The sequence below is a fragment of the Scardinius erythrophthalmus genome (assembly GCF_964197995.2).
Source record: "Scardinius erythrophthalmus genome assembly, chromosome: 17".
NCBI lineage: Eukaryota > Metazoa > Chordata > Actinopteri > Cypriniformes > Leuciscidae > Scardinius > Scardinius erythrophthalmus.
Genome location: NC_138237.1, coordinates 20,076,394 through 20,095,517, shown reverse-complemented (window position 1 = coordinate 20,095,517; position 19,124 = coordinate 20,076,394). Strand labels below are relative to the sequence as shown.

Here is a 19,124-nt window from a genome sequence, read left to right as displayed (position 1 = left end):
GTCTGCATATATGATAAAAGATTCTTATAAGAGCTTGTTAACAATTAACAGAGGATGCATTAAGCAGTAAGACATGTAAAATCCACTTAAAAATCATCTTCTGTATTAGAAAAGAAAACATGTATACTCATTTTAAACAGGAAATTTTAATTTAATGTAAAAGTATATGGTTCCATTGACCTTCTCAGACAAACATTTTTAAATATGGCATTCATACAAGCTCAAAGCTCAAATTATTATTGCACGTTAACTTTTTTCAAATCATCTTTTGTAACATACAGTTAATGTATATTAACAGAGGGCCTTACTTTGCCTGAACGATAACAGAAATAATATTTGAACAAGGGCCACACGGCTTCATCTCTCAAACCATAGATCAGAGGACTCAGGCAACGTGGCAGCATAAGAAGAATAAGAAAATTTAGATATCTGAGATTTATGAAGAGAGAAGAGCTGTCAGTAACCATGTATAGTGCTTTGTTTATCGTGGCGTAGAGGAAAGAGGTGAGACACAGTCCCAGCTGAATCAAGTGCAACAGCACCGTTCTGAGGGCTTTTTTAGCTGAATCTTTATCCGAGGAAACAGACCTGGCTGTGATCATAATGCTAATGTATGTGAAAATGATGATCACTGCAACCGACACAAAATAAAGAACATCAAACCCTTGAGTTTTATCCAGCTGCCATTTGAATAGAAACAATTTCTCTTGTGTGCAAAATAAAACTTCTACAAATAAACTGGGGTTGACGATTAAAACAAAAATAATGTCAGTTATAATATTTATAGAACTAAGGAACCACATGATTCCTAAGGCGATTCCAGTCCTTTTTGGTGTGGCAATGTTGCAGTGTCTCAGAGGGAAGCAGATTGCCACGTACCGCTCCAGAGACATCAGTGCGAGAGTCAGAGGAGCGTTACGGAAAGTGCAGTAGGAGATCACTACTAATAAAGTGCAGACGGTTCTGCTTACTTGAAGGTAAAATGTTCCCATAGTGTACATGGTAGTTGTGATCAGCAAAAGCACAGAGTCATTCATAAGCATGTGACCAAAAAGAATGTAGCGCGGCGTCTCATGGAACACGCGCTTGCTTCCTAGAGCAAAGAGCATCACACAGTTTACAAAAAAGAAGAACAGGGATATGAACAAAATCACTGAAATTTTAGTACTGGGCCCAGCATCCATGTCTACCTTAAAGATTTGCTGATAAATGAATGAAACATCCCCAGCTGTGCCATTGGACCCCGCCATAAGCTGAAATACAAGGAACAAAAACAGAAAAACAAGATTAATTAGAGCAAGTTTACAGTGTGAATCATGCAACTGTACTGATAGCTATTAAATTTGAGTGGCATCTTTAAAAATTAAATTTTAACAAGTTTGCAACATACCTTAGACACAGAGGTGTTGCCTTTCAGTGAAGCATCAACCTTTCATCTGCTAAAGCTGCAGATTCCACAAACAATTCTGCTCCTCATATTATATAGATGTTGAAGCTTCGCAGATTGAACCACATGGGTATGCCGTACATGCCACTGGGTGTTCGAGAGGGAGGGAGCAAAAGAGAGATAGAAAGACATGTGTGGGTGTCATTTTAAGAATTAAAAGTGGGGCCAAAGAATCAGAGACCACTATTGAAAACAAACTCTTTCTAATTTTTTAATATCGAAAAAAATTTACTCTAATATCAAAAGAATATGAGTGAAAAGTATTTAACATTGTGGTTTTATACTCACCTAAAGGATTATTAGGAACACCATACTAATACTGTGTTTGACCCCCTTTCGCCTTCAGAACTGCCTTAATTCTATGTGGCATTAATTCAACAAGGTGCTGAAAGCATTCTTTAGAAATGTTGGCCCATATTGATAGGATAGCATCTTGCAGTTGATGGAGACTTGTGGGCTGCACATCCAGGGCACGAAGCTCCCGTTCCACCACATCCCAAAGATGCTCTATTGGGTTGAGATCTGGTGACTGTGGGGGCCATTTTAGTACAGTGAACTCATTGTCATGTTCAAGAAACCAATTTGAAATGATTCGAGCTTTGTGACATGGTGCATTATCCTGCTGGAAGTAGCCATCAGAGGATGGGTACATGGTGGTCATAAAGGGATGGACATGGTCAGAAACAATGCTCAGGTAGGCCGTGGCATTTAAACGATGCCCAATTGGCACTAAGGGGCCTAAAGTGTGCCAAGAAAACATCCCCCACACCATTACACCACCACCACCAGCCTGCACAGTGGTAACAAGGCATGATGGATCCATGTTCTCATTCTGTTTACGCCAAATTCTGACTCTACCATCTGGATGTCTCAACAGAAATCGAGACCAGGCAACATTTTCCCAGTCTTCAACTGTCCAATTTTGGTGAGCTCGTGCAAATTGTAGCCTCTTTTTCCTATTTGTAGTGGAGATAAGTGGTACCCGGTGGGGTCTTCTGCTGTTGTTGCCCATCCGCCTCAAGGTTGTGCGTGTTGTGGCTTCACAAATGCTTTGCTGCATAGCTCGGTTGTAACGAGTGGTTATTTCAGTCAAAGTTGCTCTTCTATCAGCTTGAATCAGTCGGCCCATTCTCCTCTGACCACTAGCATCAACAAGGCATTTTCGCCCACAGGACTGCCGCATACTGGATGTTTTTCCCTTTTCACACCATTCTTTGTAAACCCTAGAAATGGTTGTGCGTGTAAATCCCAGTAACTGAGCAGATTGTGAAATACTCAGACCGGCCCGTCTGGCACCAACAACCATGCCACGCTCAAAATTGCTTAAATCACCTTTCTTTCCCATTCTGACATTCAGTTTGGAGTTCAGGAGATTGTCTTGACCAGGACCACACCCCTAAATGCACTGAAGCAACTGCCATGTGATTGGTTGATTAGATAATTGCATTAATAAGAAATTGAACAGGTGTTCCTAATAATCCTTTAGGTGAGTGTATATTTACCACACACACACAAATAAATAATATGAACAATTCTTGATTCATGATTTTACAGTAAAAACTTTTCTTTATTTATAGTATTTGAGCAGTAACTATGGTTACCATGTGGAATCTCTACACGAAATATATTATGTTGGCTTATTTTAGCCTACATAATTGATAGGCTGTTTAAAAGTCACATATTATTTTGGTGAGGCTCATGGCTACCACAGAGGTTTTTTGGCTGAACGAAAGTGTGTCACCGAGACCATAAACAGACACATGAAAAGCACGTCTTCAGCTTCTTTGTCTTCAGGAGCCGCATCTCTGTTGAGTGCATGTATGTGGATACATTTTGAAATAAGAGTTAGTCTTGGCAGGAACTCAATATAGGAGATGTGTAAACCCTGGGGGTGAGCCCTCTCGCGGAGGGTACACCACAACATTGTGTACCAGGCTTCCCGCGATGCTCTTTGCGGGCGTTTCTGCTTGCCTCCCGTCCACCTCACTTCAGTGGGGTATTAGAAACAATGATGAACCAAGAACAACGATATTTCTAAAACAAGACCTCCAGTCTATCTTGGCAAAAGGCAGCGGTGTAAAATCCAGGGGTCAGAAAGTAAAAGTCCTGCCTTATGTTTATTCCACCCATGAACTCAGCCAGGTGATCTCCTGGCTGAAAAACTGCGCTAATTAGCAAATCCAGGTGATTGGAACAAAATAATGAGGAGGACTTTTACTTTTTGAACCTGGACTTTGCACCTCTGGCAAAAGAGGCCATGGAAAATGTACCTCTTCCAGAGAGAGAGGCAGGTTTTTACAGCCGGTACTTCAAAAAGAAGTTCAATTTTAGATTGGCCTGAACCATACTCTGCAGATATCAGGATGCTAACGCTCAAACTCATTTTCTCCCAAATTCAATCCGTGGATTGGATTGGTTTGTGACAATAGATTTAAAAGATGCTTATCTCCAAGTCGAGGTTTGGCCAGAACACAAGAAGTTCTCAGGTTCACTTTTGGAGGCAAAGCTTACCAGTATTGATCGAGTTCCTCCTTTCCGCTTATAACCTTGTCTCCACGCACCTTTACGGAGTGCATGGATGCAGCCCTGGCTACTCTGTGACTCCAGGGCATCAGTGTGCTCAATTACATCGGCGATTGGTTGATTTTAGCGCAGTCAAAAGAGCAGCACAGCATCGCGATGTCGTTCTTGCTCACATGATGTGTTTGGGGCTCGGATTAGACCTCAAGAAGAGTGTGCCATCTCCCAGTCAGAGAACATAATTTCACATCAATTATAATTCTTTTTTTAGGAGTTTAACAGTTTAACAGATTATGTGTTATTTCAGCAGCAAGACAAAGGTTGAAAATAACAATGTATAAAGAAAATATATGTATAAATAAAATGAAAGCTTAAAACATAAGTTTAATTGAAAACAACAGAATCATACAATTTAATGTAAACAGGCTATCGTTCTCTTATTATCTTTTAAAAGTGAACATGTTTAAAAATGGCATAATAAAAAAAATAGCATTAAGTCACACACACACACACACACACACACAAACTGATTTTTTCGAAATTATTATTGCACATGTTAAATTATTATTTCATATCATACCATAGGTAACAGAGTACCTTACTTTGCTTAAATAACAGGGTGAAAAACGTCAACACGTCGTTGTTTTTCATACATACGCGGTACAATGAGAAAAATAAAACAAAAAATTAAATACCTGGGATTAAAGAGAAGAGCTCTCAATCACCATGTAACGTTAGTGCTTGTTTAATATGCTGGAAAGAGATTAGACACAGTCACAGCATTTTGTTAGCTGTCTGGGATAGTACCGTTCTGAAGTGATTTTTTTTAAGCAGAATTATCAGAGGAAACTAGTATCATAATGCTAATAATAGCTATGTGAAAATAATTTATTTTAATTCGTTAAAGGGTTAGTTCACCCAAAAATGAAAATTCTGTCAGTAATTACTCACCCTCGTGTTGTTCCAACCATGTAAGTCTTTCGTTCATCTTCGGAACACAAATTAAGATATTTTTGATGAAATCTGACAGAATTCTGACTCTTCCATAGGCTTCCAGAGTGACCGAAACTCGCCGACCCAGAATAGTTATTAAAAACATTGTTAATATAGTCCAAGTGACTCCAGTGGCTCAATCTTAAGTATATCAAGCGACGAGAATACTTTTTGTGCGCAAAAACAAACAAAAATACCGACTTTATTCCACTATTCAATTCCTTCTCTCTGGGCCTCGTAGTGTTTTTGCGTAGCGCGTCTGTGTTGCACGTCATCACGCATCACACACATGACCTGCTTCGGCCAATTGTGAGCCTACGTGATGACGTGCAACACAGACGCGCTACGCAAAAACACTACGAGGCCCAGAGAGAAGGAATTGAATAGTGGAATAAAGTCGGTATTTTTGTTTGTTTTTGCGCACAAAAAGTATTCTCGTCGCTTGATATACTTAAGATTGAGCCACTGGAGTCACTTGGACTATTTTAACGATGTTTTTAATAACTATTCTGGGTCGGCGAGTTTCGGTCACTCTGGAAGCCTATGGAAGAGTCAGAATTCTGTCAGATTTCATCAAAAATATCTTAATTTGTGTTCCGAAGATGAACGAAAGACTTACATGGTTGGAACAACATGAGGTGAGTAATTACTGACAGAATTTTCATTTTTGGGTGAACTAACCCTTTAATTTGTTTTGTCTCTCTTTGCGCCCCCTGCTGGTGAGATATAGAAGTGTCGATGAAGCGAATTATGAGAGTAGGCCTCCTCCTCAAAGTAGAATTTGCGACTGGGGAACAGGGAAGTGCAACCAATAATATCTGTCTGCAGAGCCGCAGAGCCACAGTTTTACCCCAGCAGTTTCACCCCAGCAGTTTTACCCGCGCATGCGCAGTTTCAGATTTCCTGAACTTCTAATCAAACACTTTATGACCAAACACTTTATGAACAAACTACTAATCTATAAAACACAATCGGTCTTCCGACCTTTTACTATATGCGCGACAGCGCGAGGGAGAGAGCAATACAGCGCTCGTGTTGTTTGTTTATATACTGTCTATGGTTGTTTGAAGGTAGTGCGCGGGCTGCGCGCGCGCGTCCGGGGCGCGATATTTTTTTTTTTCCAGGATGGTAGGGGAATACTCATGATATTCATTAGGAAAGTCATCCCTGATTGGTCTGCTGGGGTGAAACTGTGGCTCTGCTGCTCTGCAGTCAGACCCTTCTCAGTGCAACAACAACCCCGACTTCAGAATCCAGTATGGCTGAAACAGTAGTAAAATATATTAACACTTATATTTGTCTGTGTCTCAATAAACTCAGTGGTGCACACAGTATAGTTACCCAACCTCTATTTGTGGACATGATACTTCGGAACACCTCGATCGGGTGTGACATTTCTGGTAAATGGAACGCAGCATTAAAACAAGCTTGCTCTTCGTTTTTATTGGATATGGCACCATAGACAGAAGATACAAGGTTTTGCTTTATTTTAAAAAAATTAAACAAGTTTGCCACATCTGCATGAAAATCTCGTGCATCGAAGCTTCCAGGGTCTGTCGCTGCTGTAAAGGTAAAAGTAGGCTACAACCAGACAAAAACAAGAGCAAAGTGTTGAGCACATATCCATCATAAATGTGGCATCATTGTGACTTAATATATAGGGCTGTTGTTAAAATGTTGACTCGTTTCAAAGATATCCAACGCAGGAAGAAGAACATTAGCGATAAGCTAACTAGCTAATAACTAGCTTCTGGCAGACGGCCGTATGCATCGATTTAAGGCTAAAGCCCAATTTATACTTCAGCGTCGAACTTACGCCGTAGCTACGTCGTAGGCTGTGTGTAGCGCGCGTACCCTTCGGCGTACCCTGACGTGCACCTCTTCAAAAATGTAACAACGCGTCAACTCTACGTGGACGCAAGCGCTGTGATTGGTCTGCTAGGACCGCTCCATCAGGTTTCACATGCTCCCTCTGCGCGCGTCAACGCGGACAACGACGCAGAAGTATAAATGAAAACCAACGCGTTGCCTACAGCGTAGAGGCTCCGGCGTAGGTCCGACGCAGAAGTATAAATCAGCCTTAAAGCCCAATTTATACTTATGCGTCGAACTAAAGCCTGTTTTATACTTCTGCGTCGAACTAACGCCGTAGCTACGGCGTAGGCTGTGTGTAGCGCGCGTACCCTTCGGCGTACCCTGACGTGCACCTCTCCAAAAATGTAACAACGCGTCAACTCTACGCAGACACAAGCGCTGTGATTGGTCTGCTAGAACCCCTCCCTCGGGTTTCACATGCTCCCTCTGCAAGTGTAATTGCGCGTCAACGCGGACAACGACGCAGAAGTATAAATGAAAACCAATGCGTTGCCTACAGCGTAGAGGCTTCGGCGTAGGTCCGACGCAGAAGTATAAAACAGGCTTTATGCCGTAGCTACGTCGTAGGCTGTGTGTAGCGCGCGTACCCTTCGGCGTACCCTGACGTGCACCTCTCCAAAAATGTAACAACGCGTCAACTCTACGCGGACGCAAGCGCTGTGATTGGTCTGCTAGGACCTATTTATACTTCTGCGTCGTTGTCCGCGTTGACGCGCAATTACACTTGCAGAGGGAGCATGTGAAACCCGAGGGAGGGGTCCTAGCAGACCAATCACAGCGCTTGTGTCCGCATAGAGTTGACGCGTTGTTACATTTTTGGAGAGGTGCACGTCAGGGTACGCCGGAGGGTACGCGCGCTACACACAGCCTACGACGTAGCTACGGCGTGAGTTTGACGCAGAAGTATAAAACAGGCTTAAATCAGAATGCGGAAGCGCAGAGGATAGAGCAAAACACGGAAACACCAGTCACGAATTAGAAGTCTAAAACAAGAATTTTTTAAGAGAAATGTCAAAGGAATTTGAGTTTGTTGACCAGCCCTGTTTGTTTGAACCGCGAGAGGCGTCAAAGCTCACGCACGCTGCTCCATCATCGACGTCATGCATCGTCAACGTCATGTCAAGTGTTAACTCTTTTGTCGACTTGCGTTGGCCATCTGTCCGAAGCAAGTTATTTTAATCGATAAAGTTTTAAATATGGATATTTTTCTTACACAAACTCATCGCTTCGCTTCAGAAGGCCTTTATTAACCCTCCAGAGCCGTGTGGAGCACTTTAATCATGGATGGATGCACTTTATGGACTTCAAAACATAATTGGCCATTCACTGCCATTACAAAGCTTGGAAGAGCCAGGACTTTTTTTTTGAAGAATGGCATATACACCTAGGATGGCTTGAGGGTGAGTAAATCATGGGGTAATGCGGTGGTGCGGCATGCTTCCGGTGGCGCTGCTCTGTTGCGACCCGGGCTACCTCGTAAATTATGATTAATTTTGTAAGAACAGACGTGAGTGGTCTATCAGACCAATTTCAGTTTGCCTATAGGAGCAATAGAAGTACAGATGATGCTGTTATAGCTATAACACATTATATAAATAGGCATTTAGAGGATCCTAGCGCGTATGCACGTCTTTTATTTGTAGACTTTAGCTCAGCTTTTAATATGTTGCAACCACATCTTTTAATTGCAAGACTGAATGATTTTAAAGTTAATCCACTTATTATAAAATGGTATTATTCTTTTTTGACCAATCGCAGGCAGCAGGTTAGCGTTAATGGTACACTATCTGAATTCAGAACGTTAAGCACAGGAGCCCCTCAGGGCTGTGTTAGCTCACCGGTTTTGTTTACTTTGTATACAGACGATTGCAGAAGGCGCTATTCTAATAACCACATCATTAAGTTCTCAGATGATACTGCAATTTTAGGTTTACTAAAGAAGACAGAGGACTTGTCTGAATATCTTTCAGAGATTGAACAGTTTGTGAATTGGTGCGAGGATAACCACCTAGCTCTGAATGTCAGTAAGACAAATGAAATGGTGTTCGACCCCAGAGGAGTTGGTGATCACAGGCCTGTGATTATCCACAGTGAAACCATCATACAGGTCCCTTCACATAAATATCTTGGTGTCTCTTTGGATAATTTACTGACATGGAATATCCATGTAGATAATCTTTGCAGTAGATTAGCTACAACAACGGTTGCACTTTTTACGGCGTCTTAGACTTTATGGTGTGGATCAAAGGTTTATGATAATTTTTTATCAGGCAGTCTTCGAGAGTTTAATTAGATATAACATTATAGTCTGGTTTGGTAATCTGTCCGTAGCACGTAGAACTAAACTGTTACGGATGATCCATACTGCTTGGAAAATTATTGGAGTGAAAGAACAGACATCATTGCAGACTCTCTATGAACAGGCTACTTTAACGCAAGCTAAAAAGATTGTGTGCGATCCGTCGCATATCCTGTAACAGTGTACACAGAGTACGAGTTGCTGCCTTCTGGGAGGAGGTTTAGAGTTCCTCGCTGCAGATTGAACAGATTCAAAAACTCATTTATCCCAGCGTCTATAAAGATGTTAAATAGTGGTGGTATGGAGCTGTAACTTACGCAATTTATATTACTAATATTGTCTGGTTTGTTAATTTGTTGTATGTTAATTGTATACTGATGGCAGCATGGGTGATGGCCCAAGACAAATTTCCCTTCGTGGGACAATAAAGTTTTACTTACTTACTTAATTTTCATTTTTGGGTGAATAGTCCCTTTAGAGCTAAATGCTTCACAGGTACTTCCTTAAGGTTGATGCAGGGTAAACGAAATTTTGGTAAGCACTAAGCAGTCTGCAAGCATCCCTCTACTCAAGCATCCTATGTTGTGTATCCCGCTTACAGCTCTGCTCTTAGCGCTCTAGGCTGAGGCCTGTCCCGCATAGACGGAGTAAGTTAAGATTTTGTACACTGGTGTGTTTACACATGCTCCAGACACCGGTCACGCTGATGGCGTCTCCCATAGCAACAACATCAAGAAGCAGAACTTCGTTCCCGTTTAAAAATAGAAGCAAAGCTCACTGAAGCCTTTCACTTTAATTTTGAGGCCAGATTGCACAAATGTTGTACTAAAAAGTGATTTAAGTATCTTTAAAAATTATACTTAGGCTACTATGTAGGAGATTGTACCATCATAAAATGTTTTTATTTATTTATACACCCAATTATGCCAGAATTACATGAAAATCTCAGCTGCATTCATATTTAAAATGAGCGAGCCTACATTGAAGGATGCAGGGTCCGTCACACAATGTTAACAGTCCTTACAACCAAACATGTGCAAAAGCAATGTAAGCCCTTTTCTGCTGCGATAATGCTGTCATCCCTTCTTGTCATAGGTCTGGTAGGAGCAATCTGTCTCTTAGTTGTATATACATATAATAAGATAATAAATGTGAGATATAATAGAAGAAAAATACTTTATAAAAAGCAACAAATGGACATTATACATTTGTTCATAGAGTATATTGTGATCAAGCAAACAAATTAATGCTGAACTATTTCTAGGATCACTGTATATCTCTTAATAATTGAATAAACATTACACAAGCTCATGTACTGTAAGGGTGGTTTATTTACATGCATAATGAACTATACATAAATGTTGTTTGTAGATACAAAAAGCCTTAAAGACTTACTTTAACAGTCCAAAAGTGTACAAATGCATAATTTAATTATAATTATATGGAAATTTATATAGAATTCTTGGTGAGGTGTTAACATATTATTTTTTATGTTTATCCTTCTGTCACTGGGTAGGAGACATTATTATTTTCCCAAAATTATTTTAATTTTAATATTAGTTGTTTTTATACAAGTGTAATTTCAGCACCCATGTAGAAACTTGTCAATAATAGCTTCTATATTAGAATATACGTAGATAAAATGAAAGCATTACAAATTAAAAGAATAAATACATGCATATATAAAATAGGGCTGCACGATATTGAAGAAAAATGCGATAACTCATTAATGCGATATTCGATATGCGATACAATAATGCTTAAAGTGTGTAAAATAAACTTAAATTATTAAATTCATTTTATGATGAGAAAACATCCCTACAACTTCTGAAAGTAAACAGCAGTGTTATACTGTAGCATAAGAAGTGTTATTTTAACATCAGTGTATACCACAGGGTTTCAGATAGGCCTACATTAGGTTTATTTAACAACAGAAACTGAATAATCAAATGTAAAAAAATAAACACTGCTTAGTTTTCACTGTATGAATTAAATATACTGATTCTTATTAAAGCTACAAAAGTTATTCAGCCAAAAGCAGTGAGTGATTTTCTCTTTGTCTTTTGATCATGACCCCAGTTATTGCAAGCTGTTGCGATATGCATATTGCGATATATATACATTTGCGATACTTCAATAATTTCAATATATTGTGAAGCTCTAATATAAATGAATAAATATTATGTTAAAATACGCACAGATATATCACTCACCCAGATATCAGTCTTAAAAATATTTTGCCAGATAATTTCATCTGAGAGTTTGGTGAACAAGTTTAAATATTGCAATTATTAATATATTATATATAAGGTTTTTGCAACTTGTGAGCCACAACCATAGAGTTAATGTACATTAATCGAGGGCTTTGCTTTTCCTGAACGATAGCAGAAAAAATATTTGAACAAGGGCCACACGGCTTCATCTCTCATACCATAGATCAGAGGACTCAGACAACGTGGTATAATGAGAATAATAAGAAAATTTAGATATCTGAGATTAATGAAGAGAGATGAGTTGGTTCCAGTCATCATGTACAGTGTTCTTTCTATTGTGGTATACAGGAAAGAGGTGAGGCACAGTCCCAGCTGAATCAAGTGCAACAGCACTGTTCTGAGGGCTTTTTTAGCTGAATCTTTATCCGAGGAAACAGACCTGGCTGTGATCATAATGCTAATGTATGTGAAAATGATGATCACTGCAACCGACACAAAATAAAGAACATCAAACGCTTGATATTTATCCAGCTGCCATTTGAATAGAAACAATTTTTCTAATGTACAAAATATAATACCGGCTAAATAATTGGGCTTGACAGTTAAAACAAAAATAATGTCTGCCATAATATTTATAGAACTAAGTAGCCAGATGATTCCTAAGGCGATTCCAGTCCTTTTTGGTGTGGCGATGTTGCAGTGTCTCAGAGGGAAGCAGATTGCCACGTACCGCTCCAGAGACATCAGTGCGAGAGTCAGAGGAGCGTTACGGAAAGTGCAGTAGGAGATAAAAACTAACAGAGTGCATATGGATGTGGGTATTGGAAGGAAACACTGAGCCACTGCATACATTAAGATTGAGACCAGCAATAGCACAGAGTCATTCATAAGCATGTGACCAAAAAGGATGTAGCGCGGCGTCTCATGGAATACGCGCTTGCTTCCTAGAGCAAAGAGCATCACACAGTTTACAAAAACAAAGAACAGAGATGTTAACACAGCCACTGCAGTTTTAGTACTGAGCCCAGCATCCATGTCTTGATTAAAGATTTGCTGATAAGTGAAAGACGCATCCCCAGCTGTGCCATTGGACCCCGCCATAATCTGAAAGACAAGAAACAGTGAAACAAGACTCATTTGAACAATTTATACTAATGATCAATGATGCAATCTTTTTCTATCTGTTGATTTTGTGAATTAAAGATTAATATTTTCAAAAGTTTGCATAGGACACAACAGACCTCTTACACAAACGTGTTGTCTTTCTACAGTGAATAAGGCGGCATCAACCTTCCTTCTGCTCCAGCTGCAGATTCCACAAACACTGCTCCTGAACTTATATAGATGTTAAACAGAGGTAGACAGAACCACATGGGTATACCGTACATGCCATTGCGTGGGAGGGAGCCCTTTTTTTATTCAAAACTAAATTATTCATTTTGTATAACCAATAAAATGAGTGAAAAGTTTAATAGGAAAAAATAGAACCCAGCTTATTCCATTTTACAAAGCCGTTTTTCTGGTCACTTTTTTTTTTTATCTGAGAAAGTGCTTCATGTGATCATGCAGCTAAATGTTAAGCGGTGGGATTACTAAAGTAACAGAAGATGAGGAGAAAGGCCCGTACTGACCGCATGAGCGGCCAGCATAGTCCATGTAAATGTGAACGCCACTTTCTTGTCTTAGCTGTATTGCAATAAGCGGGAACAATTTAAGAAACTATTTGTAGTTGAAATTATGAAAATCTCTGAAGCATTCAGATTTAAATGAGTGGGCTAGCTGGGCCTACATTTGAGGAATCCAGGGGCTGTTACTATACAATGTTCACAGTCCCTATACCTAAAACATATTCAACAGAAATGTAAGACCCTCTCTGCTGGTATAATGTTGTCATCCCTCTTAAATTCAATAAAATACATTAAAAGAGCAACAAATGGACATTATGGTTTGTTTGGAAAATGTATTGTGAGCAAGCTCAACTCTGCAGACAGAAAATTAAATATTCAACAAATTAATGCTGAACTATTTTAGGATCAGGATCTGTAAAATGTCATGTTTTGTTTATAGTTACAAAAAAACTAAAAGTCTGTCTTTAACAGTCCAAAGTGTAAAAGTGCATAACACAGGCTGTCTGCAAATATTATAAAGATTATATATATATATATATATATATATATTTCTTTCTATAGCACTCATATACCTGTTTAAGTGACATTCTATTTTCACAATATTATTTTTATTTTATTATCTGTCTTTTTCCTACAATGTGTAGTTTCAGAAGCCAGACATGCAGAAACTTGCCAATAACTTTTTCCTACAGTGTGTAGTTTCCTACAACTATGTGTAGTTTCAGAAGCCAGACATGCAGAAACTTGCCAATAACCATTGATTATTTATAATTAATTAAAAAGAAAGCATGAAAATTAAACCGAAAAATGATATTGAAATTTGAAATTATACATGTGTGTACTGTATATCACTGACGCTTTTAGTCTTAAACATATTTTTGCCAGAGAATAGGTTGATCTGATAGTTTGCTCTAGGAATTGCTTGAGGGCATTAACAGGTTTAATACACAACAATCATTTAGTCAAACCTGAAAAACAGTTGTAAAATGTATGAATTTATGAAACCTGTTTATTACAACATGGCATATTTTAGAGTGAGCAGAGCGTTAATGCATTAGTACTTATGCAACATTTGAAAACAACAGTCCATGAACCAAAAGGACACATATGAGTAGTCTTTTTTTTTAAAGAAAGAAATTGTTTAATTTATTTCTGATAAATTATTATTTATATCTGATAAGAATGTAAATGTGTACCTTGAAATGCAATGTAAGTCGCTTTGGATAATAGCGTCTGCCAAATGCATAAATGTAAAGATTAACATAGTGAAATAATTGAAAATCATATATTTATATAATATTATAATATAGATAATATATATTATTGCACATAAACAATAAATGTTTATATTTAAAAAATAAACATAACTATAATTTAATGTAAATCTTTTTTATATCACCATTTGCATATCAACTTATTATTAATTCATGTCCTTTCAAATATCTCTTATTGTCAATGTACAATAACAGAGGGTCTCACTTTGCCTGAACAAAAACAGAAGAAATATTTGAACAAGGGCCACACTAGGGATCATCTGGGTTTGTCTCTGTTTTGTATGGGTTTAGCACTTGTTTAGTTCTGGGACCTATAGTTTTCAGTTGGTTTCAATGATTTTTTCATTAGTTGATCATCAGTTATGCCTGATATTAATTTCATTGATTGGTTTGTCTATTTAAACTCTCTTTCCTTCAGTTCTTTGTCAGTTCTCATCGTGTTAGGTTTGGTTGTTTTGTTCCTGTGTTTTCTGAATACCTTGAGTTTTGTGTTAAATAAAACTTTGACTGCTGCCATTAGATCCATTTCATCAACTTTATTGCAACCTCACCACTACAGAAGAACTGACCCAAAAGCATGGATCTAGCTGCAGTCAGATTCAGGGGAACCAGTCCCTTGGCCTAGAGGCACACATGAGGGATTTCCTGGATTTGTAACATCTTTTCCGCCTGCGTGTGTTTTTCTGGGTGGGCCTGAATGAAAAGACCAAGGTGTGCCTGTCTGGAGATGAGCCTCTGGGAAGTTTTGAGGAGTATGTGGAGTGGGTACTCCTCCACAATGGTTCCCCATTCACAATCTGCGAGAGCGAGGAGGAAATCAGCATGCCAGCCCCAGCCATCAGCCCAGCGACAGTGAAACCTGTGCCCACCACAGGCACAGAGCTGGATCCTGATACTATTGGAGTGCCAGCATCATGAACTGAGCTAAGGATTGTCCCAGAGCCCTAGCTCGATATAACGTCTGACCAGGTGTGTGAGCCTGCTACAACGACTGTTCAATAGGGATTACTGGTGGAACATGAGGGCTTGATGTGGAGCCCAAACCCCTCTACAGCGGCTGATGGAGAAGCGCTGACTTTGAAAGTGAGTGTGTCATGCCTGTTTTCCTGTGCACTGAGCCTGTTTCGTCACTCAGCTAACACAGTCTCACCCCCAAACGTCACATACTGACGCGTCTTGACCATACGGCAACATACGACGAAAAGGGTACCCCTAAAACGTCCATATGTGACGATTCGGGTTATGGGTAGGTTTAGGTATGCGTTAGGGTACCGCTAAGAGGCGCTGCTGGTGCGCTTATGTCTTCGTCTCATATGGACGTTTTAGGGGTACACTTTTCGTCGTATGTTGCCGTATGGTCAAGACGTGTCAGTATGTGACGTTTTGGGGTGAGACCGGGCTGACTCAGCACCTTGTTATTAATGTCTGTGTTCCTACCCTGCCTCCCTCTCCCACCGCCTCTGCCTGTTCTGAGTTGGCCAAGCGTCGTTCCAGAAAATCCTGCCTGTTCCACATCAGCCAAGAGTGTCATTCATGAATTTTATGCCTGTCTCATGTGACCCTGTTAAGCCTGCCTGTTCATCCTCACCTGCACTGCCTCTTCTCAGCCCTTTGGCTCCTGCCCTGGTCACCAGTGACTCACCTCGATCTGAGTGTTCGCCAGCTTAGTCTTGGATTGTCAACCACATAGCTCCGCCCAGACCCTCCAGGCTTGTAACTCCACCTTGGCCTGTCGAGCAATCTGCTCCACCTTGGCTCCTCGCCCCCTTGTCTCCACCCGGGACTGTCGTCCCTACTACTCTTCCAGGCTTCCTCATCCCTCCTGCTCAGTCGGTGCTCTACTGGCTCCCCAAACTTCCGTGCCTTCAGCTGCTTTTCATCCCTCTACCCCTATGGCTCTGACAGGCTCCTCCTTCCCTCCAGCCTTGGTCATCGGTCGCTCCGCCTTCGCCTCAGTCCTCCGGCATCCTGGCTCCACCTCGGTTGCTTGTCACTGCGGACCTTCGATGTTGCCTGGTCCCGTCAGCTCTTCAGCTCTGCCTGGGTCTCCACTACCATCGGCTCCGTCTGAGTCACTCGTCACCCTGGTTCCACAGGCCAAGCCTCGACCGTGGCTTCTCCCTCCCTCAGCTCCGCCAAACGTGTTGTCTGTCTTCTGAACAAGTCAGACATCAACCTTCTCTATGCTCCACTGTGAGTAAGAGAGGGATAGAGTGAAAGCGAGTGAAAAGTTTGCACTACAAACCAGTGTGTTTATAATTACGACAATACATTACAATAATATGGTTAGAAATACCAGATTGCAATATCAAGCAGCAAAATGGGCTGTTTTATACCACTAAAAATAACTGAAAGTGAATGACACCGGAAGCCGGACACATTCAGTTCACGAATAGCCTAGTTCTTACATTAAAAAGAAGGTGGATAACATGACATGAACATGTGCTGTATGGCGAGAAAAAATAAATAAAATTTGGAAATAAACTGAAGGGGGTGGATTTTGGAATCAACTGCTGCTTCAATGTAAATCTAATGAGTAATTATAATCAAGGTATTAATAAATATTTTTCCTTCTAAACATCACATGAGTTGAATGACTTCTTTAGGCTTATGAGATTTTACTTTGTTATAGAAGTTACCAGTGTGATTACTGAAATGTTCTTTTCATGTATTCTCTAATGTCTGTTTTTGATATCTGAATGCAGTAACAGTGCTTGCTCATTTAGCCCAGCTTCCAGAAATGAAATATGGACTCTTTTTTTTTTGTTTGAGAAAGGTTGTGTTAGTCTTCTTGGTTACAGGTTAAGGAACCACTGGCATGATTGGAGATTGACTGAGTTGTTGTTCTGGACATGTTGGCGCCCAGCAACCCAAATCTGTGACCTGGAAGGTCACGACGTGCCTAACTTCAGGGTCCGAGTGTCAGCGGGGTGGCCTACAAACTCCTTGTGAGTCTTGAAGCTGACTTCTGCTGATGAAACTGCAAACTATCTTCAGTAAAACTTTTCTTCAATTTATTATAATTCTGACTCCGGGTCTTCATTCATCATATCTGGTTCTGGGTCTTTGACTGTAAATCCCCTTACAAAACCATAAGAAAATAAATTTAGAATTTAAAGCACATATGTCGCAGGCCAATTTATTATTTATACATTTAATGAAAAGTTAAAAACATTATTATCTAATTTAGAAGGTTGTCCAACACACTAGAGCTCCATGCAGACAATAAATGCTGCCATATTAATATAAGGAGACTGATATTTGGATTTATAAATAAATAAATATAAATGCTACATCTTTTTGTATTAATTAATGACATGATTGAGAACTTCGGCTGGGCTTTTGGTAAAGTTAGGGGAATATTGTGTTGCTTTTACAGCAGCTATACTGTTATATAAACAGTGTATATTTATAACAGTATAACATTATATACTTATAAAGATAGAAGCAAAGAAAACAGCATGGGCACAGTCTGCCCTTAATTACTCCCTGATCTCCTCATTATGACATGTATTAATAATTTATGATTCTTCTGTCTATCAAGTGTGTTGTATTTGTGAAAACATGGCTTCCTTGGGGAACAACAATCTTTGAGTGTGAGCGCATCAAAACAAAGACACACAAAATAAAGATTAAACATGTATAAACAACCAGTGGTTTGTACACATTTACCCATAATCTGTTGCTCAGGGGTCCTCAACCTTTTTTAGGCCAAGAAACCCTGAATGGATAGAGAGACGGAACATGTTCCCCTGATTCTTACACTGAGTATTACATTTTGTTTGAACATTGTTGAAATATAGACCTGTATATATTTAATATACTATTTATGATTTCAGTTTTACTTAATTTATTTAGTAAGACTTTACACTGTCAGAAAAAAAAGCTACAAAATCCGTCATGGGGCAGTATTTTCCTATTATGAAAAGAAAACATTTCCCCTATATATTCATGATCAATATATTAAATGGTTTAACAGTATATTTGAAAATATACAGAATATTGCATTAATATATTACAATATACTGAATAATAAGGAATTGCCGGTTTTCACATATTTAAAAATATGTAACAATATATTTTACTAATATATCATAATTTATGTAATTTTAGATTTAGTAATACACTTCATAACACATAGATGAATATGTGATCAGATATGTTACTGCATGTGTCATTAATTTCAAAAATATCATATTTACTCATGCAGCATAAACACACATATATAGAGAATATTATAATTTGATATATATCTTATAATTATTTAATTATTTACATTATAAATGAATCATATTTTCAAGCTAGTTATCAAAAGCACAAGCACACCTGGTCACCTGCATGTACAGTATTTAGTCAAGAAACTTTCACTGTGTTGAGAAGTGTACAGTCATTACTTTTAAAACATAATAGTAGTTTATTACAAAATAATAGAACATTAAACCCTAAAAGGTACCTTATGAGGCTTAGAGAGTGTACAGTAAGATCACATTATTTAACATTAACGCATTAACCAACATTAACAATGAGAAATACGACTTGTAACAATATTTATTCATCTTTGTTCACGTTAGTTAATAAAAATACAATTGTTCCTTGTTCTGTGTTCCAGTTTATCCTCAATTTACCTAACACTGATTATCAAGGGATTCCTGACATGACCGAAAGAGAAGCGTTGTTTTTCCACTTAATGATGACAAGTGCCTGAGGTCTAAAATGGCAAAGATTTAAATAATTAATGAGCTTTAATGAGAAGGTTTTAATGATGATCTTTGGGGTGTTCTTGCTGCTCTCTTGTGTCTTTTTACTTATGTGTTTATAAAGTATAAAGTCTGTCCATCATCATCATGTCACTGTGGTAATTAACTTTTCAGACGT

The 19,124-nt window shown here is 39.1% G+C and overlaps 2 protein-coding genes across 2 annotated transcripts; both read right to left on the bottom strand.

Annotated features, from left to right (window-relative positions):
- Positions 1-281: 281 nt before the first annotated feature.
- Positions 282-1,250, bottom strand: LOC308705537 (odorant receptor 131-2-like; the record flags this gene model as incomplete). Its single annotated transcript, XM_081390583.1, has 1 exon — positions 282-1,250. One exon carries the CDS (start codon positions 1,248-1,250, stop codon positions 282-284), a length of 969 nt encoding a protein of 322 aa, XP_081246709.1.
- Positions 1,251-11,476: 10,226 nt separating this feature from the next.
- LOC308705325 (odorant receptor 131-2-like) lies at positions 11,477-12,448 on the bottom strand (the record flags this gene model as incomplete). Its single annotated transcript, XM_081390277.1, has 1 exon — positions 11,477-12,448. The coding sequence occupies one exon, from the start codon at positions 12,446-12,448 to the stop codon at positions 11,477-11,479; it is 972 nt and encodes a 323-aa protein (XP_081246403.1).
- Between the last annotated feature and the right edge of the window lie 6,676 nt (positions 12,449-19,124).